Source organism: Schistocerca serialis, chromosome 3, assembly GCF_023864345.2.
Source record: "Schistocerca serialis cubense isolate TAMUIC-IGC-003099 chromosome 3, iqSchSeri2.2, whole genome shotgun sequence".
In the NCBI taxonomy this organism is placed as follows: domain Eukaryota; kingdom Metazoa; phylum Arthropoda; class Insecta; order Orthoptera; family Acrididae; genus Schistocerca; species Schistocerca serialis.
Genome location: NC_064640.1, coordinates 905,607,182 through 905,620,019, shown reverse-complemented (window position 1 = coordinate 905,620,019; position 12,838 = coordinate 905,607,182). Strand labels below are relative to the sequence as shown.

At 36.8% G+C, this 12,838-nt stretch overlaps 1 protein-coding gene across 1 annotated transcript in view; it reads left to right on the top strand.

The window, feature by feature from the left end:
- Positions 1-12,838, top strand: part of LOC126471314 (GTPase-activating Rap/Ran-GAP domain-like protein 3) — a 346,167-nt gene that overhangs the window by 311,444 nt on the left and 21,885 nt on the right. Inside the window, exon 20 of the mRNA XM_050099436.1 lies at positions 7,144-7,262. Coding sequence (XP_049955393.1) covers positions 7,144-7,262 — 119 coding nt within the window. The remainder of the gene's footprint in view (positions 1-7,143; positions 7,263-12,838) is intronic.

The window sequence follows — 12,838 nt, the reverse complement described above, 5'->3', positions numbered from 1 at the left end:
CATTGTGTGTCATCCTGCACCATTGTTTGGAGACTAGCAGCAGCTGGACTAGGGAATTACTGCCCGTGCATAGGATGTCATTGACACCACTACACATATGGCTATATTTTGAGTGGTACCATGAATGGGGAAGCATGGACTACTGATTAAATGGCATCATGTCATGTTCAGTGATGAATCCCGGTTCTGAGTTGTTCTGGATGACCACTGTATGGTGGTGATCTGTGGAGGGGTCCCATTCCTCCAATATTTTGGAGAGGCATGGCAGTGTTACCTCTGGGATCATGATGTGGGGATCTATTGTGTATGACTACAAGTCATAGTTGGTAAGGACTGAGGGATCTCTGGTAGCACAACATTACGCCTTGGACATCCTGTGTCCTCACGTGTTACTTCTCATGCGACAGTATCGTGGTGCCATTTTTCAACAAGACAATGCTCATCCACTCATGGCATGTGTCTCTAAAAACTGTCTGTATGATGTTGAGGTACTACCATAGCTAACAAGATCCCCAGATTTGGTCTCAACAGAACACATTTATGACCAGTTAGGATGTCAACTCCATCCCATCCCAGTATCCAGGATATCGAGGAACTGTCATAGCAGTTGTGGGTCAGCTCAGCTCAAGAGAAGATACATCAGCTTTATGACACCCTTCCAAACTGAAATAGGACTTGCATCTAGGCCAGAGGGGTGCAATATCCCACTGATATGTGTGCTTATACACCAAACTCTTTGTAAATTTAACTTGACTCTGTAATCACTGAAATAACATCACATACCTTCTCAGTCCCTGAAGTCTAATTTTGTTTCCTCCTTCTCTTCTGGATGCTTTTTAGTCATGTGTTGTATATTTGCCCCAGTACATTACCCTGAGGCACACTTATATATGCATGGTTATTGTATGACAATTGCTTTACTAAACATTTATCCTCATCACATGGATGAACTGTCACTACATTTTACATCCTATTTTCCACATAAGACAGGAACCACTCATTTGTTATTCCTGTTACACATAATGTTCCTGGTTTGCTTAATGGCCAACAGTGTCAAAATCCTTGGATAAGTCTAAGAATTTGCCTGTAACACAGTCACCCTTGTCAAGAGCTTCAAGTACAACATTTGTGAATCCTGTTACAGCTGATATTGTACATCTCCCACTTCAGAAACTAAACTGTGCTTCATTGAAAAGGTTATATGTATCCATGTAACTCATTATTCCATCTTTCATGATTGATTCAGTTATTTTTGTGAATGCTGTCAATAGTGAAACTGGCTTGTAGCTTTCTATACTTTCAGCATGATTTTCTTCAGTAAGGGCACAACAAATGTGTGCTTCAGGTATTCCGGAAAAAATACCTAAACTAAATGACACAGTTATTATCTTTGATTTCAAATTCTGTTGTGGAAAACAACATTGTTGTGCTTGCAATGTAGTTTGTTGCTGGTGCTAAATGTGTTTTAGAAATAATTTGTTGCAAGTTCTCTGCAACACTTGAGAAACAGCCATTTACAAAATCTGCCAAGTCCTCTGAATTTTTTGCTACTCTACTCTCATCTCTGTCTCACTTATCACAATGCTTGTATTTGCCTTTTCCAGTTTCATGTTTTACGTCATCCTATACTACTTTGCTTTTATTTTCTGTATTGTATATTTTTGTCATTGAACGATTTTTTGCACGAAGCAGTACCCTCTTGTATATTCTTTTGTATCTATTGTAGTAATTTAGGAGCTGTGGATTTAGTGTAATTCTTTTGCAAAGAACTGAGACATTTAAGTGTCTGACAGGATTTTCTAATACCCTTGTTACCCATCTACTTTCCTTATCTGACGCTGGTTAATATGTCCATATTTATGGACATTTCTCAAGAAATGTTTTATTTCCATGGTCGAGCTCATTTTCCGCTTCTCTTCATAAACACATTGTTTATGAGAAACCTACAGAAACAGCACATATCAGCATTTCATCAAGCAATTTCTTTGATGATATGTGTAACATACCTTCTTGGTTACAATATGAAACACTTTCCTAAAGGAAATGCTCATAAGGCCCTCTGTTAGCAAGGATACATGTTCAACCTGAAGTCATACTGAATCCCTGATCCACTCATTTACCCCTAGAGATTTGTGTATTGTTTCACAGGCTTTCACAATGCAGGTGTGAAAAGTCTGTACAACTTGTACCAGGGTTCCACACGCAAGAGCTTTCAAATGCCTCCACAAATAAAAGTCTTGTAACCTCAGGTCTGGAGAGCAAGGATGCCAAGGAATTGACCCACGTCTACCTGTTCATCCATCACTAAATCTGTATTTAGAAGCCTATAAATGTTTACACTGAAATGAGAAGGAGCCCCATCATGCATGAAGTACATTTTGATGCACTCATAAGGGCACATGTTCTAGCAGAACAGGTGACATGTTCTCTAAAAAGAGTGGTACATTTCTCCATTGACTCTGGGTTCAAGAATATGAGGCCCTAACAAACAGGCACCAACAATGCCCACCCAAATGTTGACAGTAAACCTTTGTTGATGGTGTCACTCTCCAGATATACATAAGCACACCAGGGATTCAGTGCAAAAGCATGCTGATGCATGTACCCTTACAAACAGAGGGTATGTTGAACATTTCCTTTAGCAAAGTGTTTCATACTGTAACAAAGTGGCTATGTTGAATATTTCATGTAGAAAATATTTCACATACTGCTTGTACATTCTGTTTCTGTTTGTTCCCCATGATAAACATGATGATGAAGAGAAGTAAAAAATGAGCTCCAACATCCACATAACACATTTTCTTCTTCTACATGTGAGGAATGTTTCTTGAAAGTTTGGCCATATCTTTTGTTACACCCATTATGTATAAAACTAGTGATTAAAAGACATTTCTATGCACCTGTGAGGGATTACAAGAATATGCAGTACGACCACAGCATGGTGTGACCACCATCTTGTCTACATAATTTAATGTACTTTACAGCTCCATCTGCAATATCACTGTGATAGATTACATTTCCAAGAAACTACGTGTGACACTATGGACATATGAAAGCTGCTGGTGGAATACTATGTGCCAAAATATACTGTTTTCCAAATGTCTCCTACTTCAACAATCCTTTAGTGATGACCACATTTGTGTTAAACATTACTATAATAATCTGCATTTCCCACCTAGTGTTATTAAGTAGTGTAATGGAGAAAAAAACAAGTTTGTTGACCTATGGTGCTATTGGATACAACATGTAATGCTGACTACAATGTACTAATGGTGATATGAACAGCAGTTTCTACATCATGGAGGTTTTAGCATCTGAAGTACAGTCCTTTCTTCAGTCAACTTCACTTGCCATACTTCTGCATGGCAGTGCCCATCAACATGTGGCAAGAAATGTTCAAGTATTCTGCAAAGAATAATAGACCCCACTGCTCTTTTGGCTTCCACTTTGCTTCACATGGCTCATCTGACATTATTTTAGATAGAGTTTATCAGAAACCTGTTCATCTGAGTCTTGTACCAGTTTGTTTTGAAGTTGTGTGGAATTGTTTGTGAAGTGTATGGAGCAGTTTTTCTGAGAAACATATGCAGTCCCTCCTTGATTATCCTGCAGTGCCATTTAGAGATTCTGATTATGCCATGTGGGAACTTTACACCACACAAAATTCTTATAGTCATTGATCATGTACTGGTCTGTAACCAAGATGATTAACATACTGTCATATATTAAATCATGGGTATAAATTTCATTTAAGTCAGATGTAGGTTTTGATAGGTACAAATTTTCACATATGTTAGTGTAATCAATGATTTTCTGTGTAACAGGAACGCTAACAAAAATTAAAGTATGCGTCTTTTCACAGAACAACAAAATGAATGGATATGTTACAAAGTATCAAGAAATATATCTAAAAACAAAGATGATGTAACTTACCAAATGAAAGCATTGGTATGTTGATAGACACACAAACAAACACAAATACACACACAAAATTCAAGCTTTCGCAACCAACAGTTACTTCATCGGGAAAGAGGGAAGGAGAGGGAAAGAAGAAAGGATGTGGGTTTTAAGGGAGAGGGTAAGGAGTCATTCCAATCCCGGGAGCGGAAAGACTTACCTTAGGGGGGAAAAAAGGACAGGTATACACTCGCAAACACACACATATCCATCCGCACATATACAGACACAAGCAGACATATGTAAAGGCAAAGAGTTTGGGCAGAGATGTCAGTCGAGGCAGAAGTACAGAGGCAAAGATGTTTTTGAATGACAGGTGAGGTTCTGGGTTTGAGGGGATGAGGAAGTGGCTCTGGTTATTTGCTTCTGTACCAGGTCAGGAGGGTAGTTGCGGGATGCGAAAGCTGTGACAGGATACTTTCTGGGACTGGATCAGACTCTGAATGTGGCTCTCCAGCAGGGATATGACTTCCTCAAATCCTGCCCTGAAATGAGATCCATCCTTCATTAAATCCTCCCCACTCCACCAACAGTGTCTTTCCGCCACCCACCTAACCTTCGTAACCTCTTGGTTCATCCCTATGAAATCCCCAAACCACCTTCCCTACCCTCTGGCTCCTACCCTTGTAACTGCCCCCAGTGTAAAAACTGTCCCATGCACCCTCCCACCACCACCACCTACTCCAGTCCTGTAACCCGGAAGGTGTACACGATCAAAGGCAGAGCCACGTGTGAAAGCACCCACGTGATTTACCAACTGACCTGCCTACACCACAAAGCTTTCTATGTGGGAATGACCAGTAACAAACTGTCCATTCGCATGAATGGACACAGGCAGACAGTGTTTGTTGGTAATGAGGATCACCCTGTGGCTAAACATGCCTTGGTGCATGGCCAGCACATCTTGGCACAGTGTTATGCCATCCGGGCTATCTGGATACTTCCCACTAACACCAACCTGTCAGAACTCCAGAGATGGGAACTTGCCCTTCAATATATCCTCTCTTCCTTTACCCACCAGGCCTCAACCTCCGCTAATTTCAAGTTGCTGCCACTCATACCTCACCTGTCATTCAACAACATCTTTGCCTCTGTACTTCTGCCTCGACTGACATCTCTGCCCAAACTCTTTGCCTTTACATATGTCTGCTTGTGTCTGTATATGTGCGTATGGATATGTGTGTGTGTTTGTGAGTGTATACCTGTCCTTTTTTCCCCCTAAGGTAAGTCTTTCCGCTCCCGGGATTAGAATGACTCCTTACCCTCTCCCTTAAAACCCACATCCTTTCTTCTTTCCCTCTCCTTCCCTCTTTCCCAATGAAGCAGCCGTTGGTTGTGAAAGCTTGAATTTTGTGTGTGTATTTGTGTTTGTTTGTGTGTCTATCGACATACCAACGCTTTCGTTTGGTACGTTACATCATCTTTGTTCTTAGATATATTTCTCCCACGTGGAATGTTTCCCTCTATTATATTCAAAGTATCAAGAAAAATTTGTTTGACTCTCTCAACTGAGCAAGGTGACACAGTAGTAAATTACTGTACTTACATTTAGATAAACAGCAGTTCAAACCCCATCCCACAATCCACCTTCGATTTTGAAGAAATGAAGAAGATATGCAGTGCCAACAGGTTCTGGGACTCGACTGTCAAAGAGGCAGTGGAAATATGTCTGTACAACAACCTAATAAACCAGTATAGTGGATTTCAACTCACCACAGCATGGGGTTGTCCAACTGCAAAAGCACAATAGGAATGCTCTGGCTTAAGGTGGTGGCATCTGCAGATAGAATGGACAGACATCAGGACTCAACTATTGCATCAGGGCTTGTCACGTGCCAGGACCACTGGTGTGGCATCCTCTTCTGGAAGAATGGTATATACACAGAAGAGGTCAGCAGTCCTGGGTCTATATAGATATGCAGAGCACAGCATCCTGACACTTTGTCTGAAGGTGGTGGGTACAAAACTCATCGAAACATTGTGACAAGATGCTGCTACCACTTGTCTGATCACTTGAGAAGATTTTACTACCCAGAGTTAGGTTTTTCATGGCTTCCCTAAGTTGCTTAAGGCAAATGGCAGGATGACTCCTTCAAAAAGAACAATCGAAGCTTATACACTACCCCTAATGACATTGTCATCAGTGGAACACTAAATCACAATATTTTTCCTTGACACTCTGTGAAGAGTCAGGATGTAGAACAAACAAATTACATAATGTTTTCAAGGTCAGTTTAAAGCATTATCCACCTACAACTGTCAACAATACATAAAAAAGGATTAAAAAATAATGGTGAGTTACACTTTGAGAGTAGTTAAGTGAAGTCATGGTGCCATTGATGCTGTGTGTTAGTTGAATAAAATGCCTTATTCAGTAATATTGACCAGTTTCAATCCAGCAGGAGTTTTCAAGAAAAACAATTTTAAGAGTCATTTCTCCTTTCTTCTCTTTGTCATGTTATTAACTCTTGAAATGTTGCTGTGTACAGAGCATGCTGTAACTTGAATATTTACATGATAACCTGATCTAGTTCAGTTTTTTCAGGTGATTTTTAATGTTTTGTTTGTTTCATGCTAATTACCACCCTTTAATTGATAGTGTGTTACAAATTTTGATAATTATTGCACCATTCAGTCATTCGGATAAGATACAATGATTGATACTGACCTAAACAAATACCATGCAAGTGCACTGTAAATGATATTTCACTTCTGTTAACCCAAACTAAGTATGTAGACGCTCATATTTTCTACAGTTACTCATCTGCTTATAATTACTGGGTTACTTCTGTTTAAACATTTCAATAAATAAGAATGGAAAATCTTATGTCTTATGCTGTCTACTGCCACAGATGTGTCAGTACTGTATTTCATACCACAGTGTGCTAGTTCCTAATTGTAACCATTTATAGTGCTTGTTAACAAACATTGTCAACATAACGTATGCTATTGTCAGGAAGCAGGAAATAAACTGAAGGACCAGTATCAAAACTTGTTTGCAATTAGAACCATTAAATGCCTGATTCCAGTTAAGAGAAGTTAATATACCAATAAGTATTTGATGTTGTGTTACCTTACACAAGAATCTCAAAATTTAGGAATGTATTGTTAAGTTTACAATTAGGTTTTTGTGAAATCAAGCAAAAAAATAATTCATTAATCTTCCTGTATCTCTGTCTTTTTCAGTCTGTGCTTTTCCTTACATCTTTGCTTTTACTACTGATGCAATGGAAATCCGACTAATCATCAATGGAAATTTGGTGCAAACAACTGTTATGCCAAAACTCCATTTTATTTGTGCCAAGGTAGGTACCTACCTTTATATTCATCAATACAGCTTAATATATTTTAATCAAGATCCTTTTATTAGCCACTTATATGCTCTGACATTAACACAAAATATTTCAGTATGTTTGTTAGTAAATCTAAATAATATTCATGATATCATGCTATGATGTGCAACATGCCAGCATATTAACACTAATGGTACTTTTCTTCATGACTTTATTCTTGTTCCTACACTATGACCATTTACATGAGTAATGTTTTTATCTTTTATGTTTGTATGGAATATCATACTTCTGTTGATAAATGTCTTAAGCAGCAATTTTCTGGAATGATTCAAAACAAGACACAAAGTGTGTTGAAAGGATGATATCTGGTATTCATCCTTTAACCTCATGTAGACAACAGTTTAAAAAAATTAGACAGTATAACAACAGTCCCACAACATGCTTACTCTGTTATGAAGTTTGTAAACAACCAAAGAATAGCAGCATTCAAAAATATAACATTAGTAACAAAACAGACTCCACTCTCCTCAGCATGATCTTATTATTGCGCAGAAAAGAACACAGTATTCATCCATAAGTATCTTTGACCATCTTTCTTGTGAATAAAAGGGGATGGCAGACAATGAAAGCAGTTTAAAACCAAAGGAAAATCATTTTTCTTGAGAACTGTTCCTACCTCATAGATTAATTTCTGAAAAGATAATATCTATATGCAATTGGCTTGAATTTAATAATGTTTATTATAATTGAAATACAATAAAAATTCAGTTGCATAAATAAACAGCATGTGAACATATTTTCATAGAGTAAATGTATATTATTTGTAAACCTATTGACATTTTTTACATCAAGATGTCACAAATATCATCCATAAACACATAAATAATTGACTGACTAACTGCATCATAACAGTGCACTCTGAAAAAGGTGTCTATCCACGGCCCAAGACATACTCTATGTCATGAGTGCTTCCTGCTATGCATGATTTTTTTTGCCAGAATCTTCTAGTACATTCATGTATGTCACTGTTGTCTATTAACAACAAATTCCTTAGGGTTTTAAATGTATTTTGAAGCTGTCATTGTATGACTTGTTACTTCCACAGTTTACTGCAAGATGGAAACTGTAGACCTAAAGATATTCAAGAATATTGATCCATATGACACTAATACATGGAAGTATGCTAATATAACTAATGTTCTGCCACTTTCATCATCAAAGTCAGCAACACAAACATAGTAACAGGTCCCAAAATAAAGCTCTTAAAGTTTTCTGCCAGATTTAATTTCTAATTCAAGTACTTACCAGTATGAATACCCAGCATTTTTAATGCTATGTTTTATATGTTTCCTATCCTCATTTTCTGAAATATATATCACATGAGACAGTCAGAACTTCTATCCTTTTAAATAATTCAACACACAGTTATTTGCACAGCCCTTTTCTGTACCTCAAACACAGTCTGTTATATTCCCAGCACTTATTACCCAAACCATGATCCCATAACAGCATTGACTGTATATGTCCAAAAGAGGACACTTTTAGAAATGAAATGCTGCAAACTGGAATAAGGATTTGAATGGCTTAATAAGTGGTAGAAATTGTATTTGTAAACATTTCATATGCTATGTCCATTTCAGTTGGCAGTTTACATTTATGCCCAAGAATTTGATCCCATTTACATACATACATTAATCCTTGTTCCATAGGTCATTAATATGAATGACATTTTGTAATGATGTGGAATGTGTCACTTTATCATAAGATTTCTTTACACAAAATAATTATTTTTTTACAGTTACTACTTCATATCTAAGAATTCATCTATTGAGTAAAAGGAGTTGTCATTCAGAAATTCTTTTAATTTGTTTTTAAACGTTGGTTAGCTATCTGTCAGACTTTTAATACTATTTGACAAATGAGTAACGATTTTTTTGGCATAATTCACCCCTTTCTGTACCAAAGTGAGATTTAGTCCAGAACACTGAATATCAACATAATTCACTCCTTTCTGTGCCAAAGTGAGATTTAGTCGAGAACAGTGAATATCAACCTTTCTTCTAGTGTTGTTGCTGTGCACTTCACTGTTACTTTTGAATTGGGATGTGCTATTAACAACAAATTTGTATTGCAAAGGTACTGTGAATATCCCGAGTTCCTTAAATAAATGTCTGCAAGGTGATCTTGGGTGGGCTCCAGCTATTATTCTGCTTACACTGCTTTTGTGCAATGAATACTTTCTCTCTTAATGATGAATTGCCCCAAAATATGATGCCATATGAAAACAGTGAAGGAAATAATCATAGCAGGCTAATTTACTGATATGTTTATCACAAAAATTTGCAATAACCCTAATAGCATAGGTAGCTGGACCTAACCGTTTCAGCAGATCATCGATGTGTTTCTTCCAGTTCAATTTCTCATCAATGCACACACCGAGAAATTTTGAGTATTCTGCCTTAGCAACAGACCTCCGTTCATAGTCTATATTTATCAATGGTGTTATGCCATCTACTGTACAGAATTGTATAAACTGTGTTTTCTCAAAATTTAGTGAGAGTCCATTTGCAGACAACCACTTAATAATTTTCTGAAAGACTTTATTTGCAATTTCCTCAGGCACTTCTTGCTTCTTGGGTGTGATTACTATACTTGTATCATCAGCAAATGGAACTAGCTTTGCATCTTCATGAATATAGAGTGGCAAGTCATTAATATATATTAAGAACAATAAGCTACCCAAGGCTGAAAACCCTGTGGGACACCATTCTCGATACCTCTCCAGTTAGAGGACTCCGCTGTTTTTTGCAGACTATCTGTACTGTTAATTTCAAACTTCTGCATTCTTCCAGTTAAGTATGAATTAAACCATTTGTGCCCTGTCCACTCATACCACAATACTTAAGCTGAACCATAAGAATTTAATGATTCGTGCAATCAAAAGCATTTGAGAGATCATAAAATACCCCAATGGGTGATATTCGGTTATTCAAAGCATTTAATATTTGATCAGTGAAAGCATATATAGCATTTTCTGTTGAAAAGCCTTTCTGAAAACCAAATTGACATTCTGTTAGTACTTCATTTTTACAAATATGTGAAGCTACTCTTGAATACATTATTTTTACAAGAATTTTGGATAAAGGCTGTCAGAAGTGAGATTGGGTGGTAGTTGTTAGCATCAGATCTATCCCCTTTTTTATGCAATGGTTTAACGATAGCATATTTTGGTCCATCTGGAAAAATGCCCTGTTTCAGTGAGCTACTACATATATGGCTGTGAATCCTACTTTTTTGTTGGGAACAAGGTTTTTGTACTCTGTTGGAAATGCCATAAATTCTATGTGAGCTTTTACTTTTGAGTGAATTTATTATTTTCCTAATTTCAGTAGGAGAAGTGGGTTGAATTTCAATTTTATCAAATTGCATAGGTACATAGTAATACAGCATTGTTGACTATTAATCTAGCACCATTGTGTTTTTCATTCTCTCCAAAATTTTTACAGTTTGTCTTCTTTGCATTTAGTGTTACTTTATTGTTTAATGACCATTTTTGAATGTCTTTGAAAGCATAATTGGCTTCTGTTTGTCAGCTGTGTCAGTATTTCATCTGAGATCAGTATTGTGCTGTTATCTGCAAATAGTATTTTTTCTCCAGATTTGACACAGTCTGGGAAATCATTGATGCACATTAGAAAGAGGATAGGGCCCAATTCATTTCCCTGAGGTACTCTTATATTAACCTATTTTGACTCTGATATGTGTTTTTCTAGTGAATCTTCTTGAAGTATATAAATTTTAACTCACTAAACTCTGTTTTCTGTATAGGAGTCAAACCACTTATTTGGCACACCTCTTATTCACAATATTTCTAGTTTATATAATAGAATTCTGTGGTTAATGGTGTCAAAAGCTTTTGACAGATCTCAGAAGATGTCTGATACATGGTCACTTTTGTCGAGAGTTTCAAGAACAGTTTTCGTAAACTATGCTGTAACAGACTCTGTACCTCTTTTGGGCCTAAAACCAAATTGTTAATTGCAAGGAATGTTAAGTTTATTCAGGTAGTGCAGTAATCTATTTTTCATTACTATTATTTTAGAAATGGAAGACAGTACTGAAATTGGTCTTTAATTTTATATATTTTCTGCCTCATCTTTCTTTAGTATAGGAGAAACTTAGCTTGTTTCAACTATTTTGGAAAGCAGCCAGATTTGAGTACTAAATTAATTCTTTCTGTTAATAGTGCTTTTATGTCATGTGTGCATTACTTAAGATCAGTGGCTGGAATGTCATCTAAACATGCCAATTTTTTTTTATTTTTTATTTGGCATGCTATATGTGTAACCTCTATCTCAGTTGTTGACAAGAGCACCATTGACTTTTTTGGCTAGTCCCTGATGGATAAAACAACAGCATCCCGAAACTTGTTGTCTCCCACTTGATAATGTACCAGGCTCCTTTGCTTTTTTCTGCTTTCAACAATAATGTGTTGTTTGCAAGATTTTTCATAGCTAGGAGTACTTTTCTGTAAATTCCCCTGTTTTTTTTTGTAAAATTCCAAAAAATCTGGCTCATTTTGTCTGTATCTGATGGCTGTCAAATACCTAATAGTTTCATAAGATTTTTGATACCTTTTGTCTCCCATATTTTTCTACCTGAAGCTCCAATGCAATGTAGTTTTTTCGGGAATGATTCTTCCAATTTTAATTTAAATAGTGCCATGAATTTATTAAACATTTTGCTAACATTTGTTTCTGCATACACATGCCCCTACTTTTCATATTATAACTGACCTGCAAATTCATATAGGTTTGATTCTGAGGAAATCGTTTTGTATGCATTTAACTTTGCTGGCTTCTCTAGGTAAATATCTGATTCTAGTAACTGATAGAGATGACCTGACAGACCAAGATTTAGAACAAATATGTGACATTTTTTCTGTCAAAATCTCTTGTATATGGTCTATCATTGCAGAAGGGTGTTTAGTTACTGTAGTTGCACAGTTTTTGAGTGAAGATATGCCATAATTGAACAGTGTATTCAATTAGGTATTACTGACAATATTTGACTTCATTGTACTGATATGTAAATCACGACAAAGAAATGTAGTAATTTTTGGACTAGATACCTTGCCCAGACTCATTTTTTAGGTGAAGATGCCTATATTCCCACCAGGAGATCGACATGCTAAGCTTTGTTGTTTAGAGATTGAATATTTGGGTGAAAAACTGTTAAACATTTCGTTCTACTTATTGTGGTGGCTTCCTCTTCTTCATGTCAGAGATTAAAATATACTTCAGATAATATGGAGGCATTGTTTATCGCCTGTTTGCTACATTGCACATTTCAATTGCAGGTGTTTCTTCTTCTTCTGTTGGCACTTATCTGTTTCTCTCACTGCTGTTGCAGTTGCAGTTGCAGTTTTACCTCCTGTAGGTATTGCTCTTGACTCTGGATACACACAAAAAAAGGTCCTTTTCAGTGTGCTTCCTGTTTCTGATGCTACTTTCTATGGATCTAGATCATGCCCTAGCAATTGTCAAAAGATCTACTGTTTGCTCTGCTGTTTCTGATACCAATGGGTG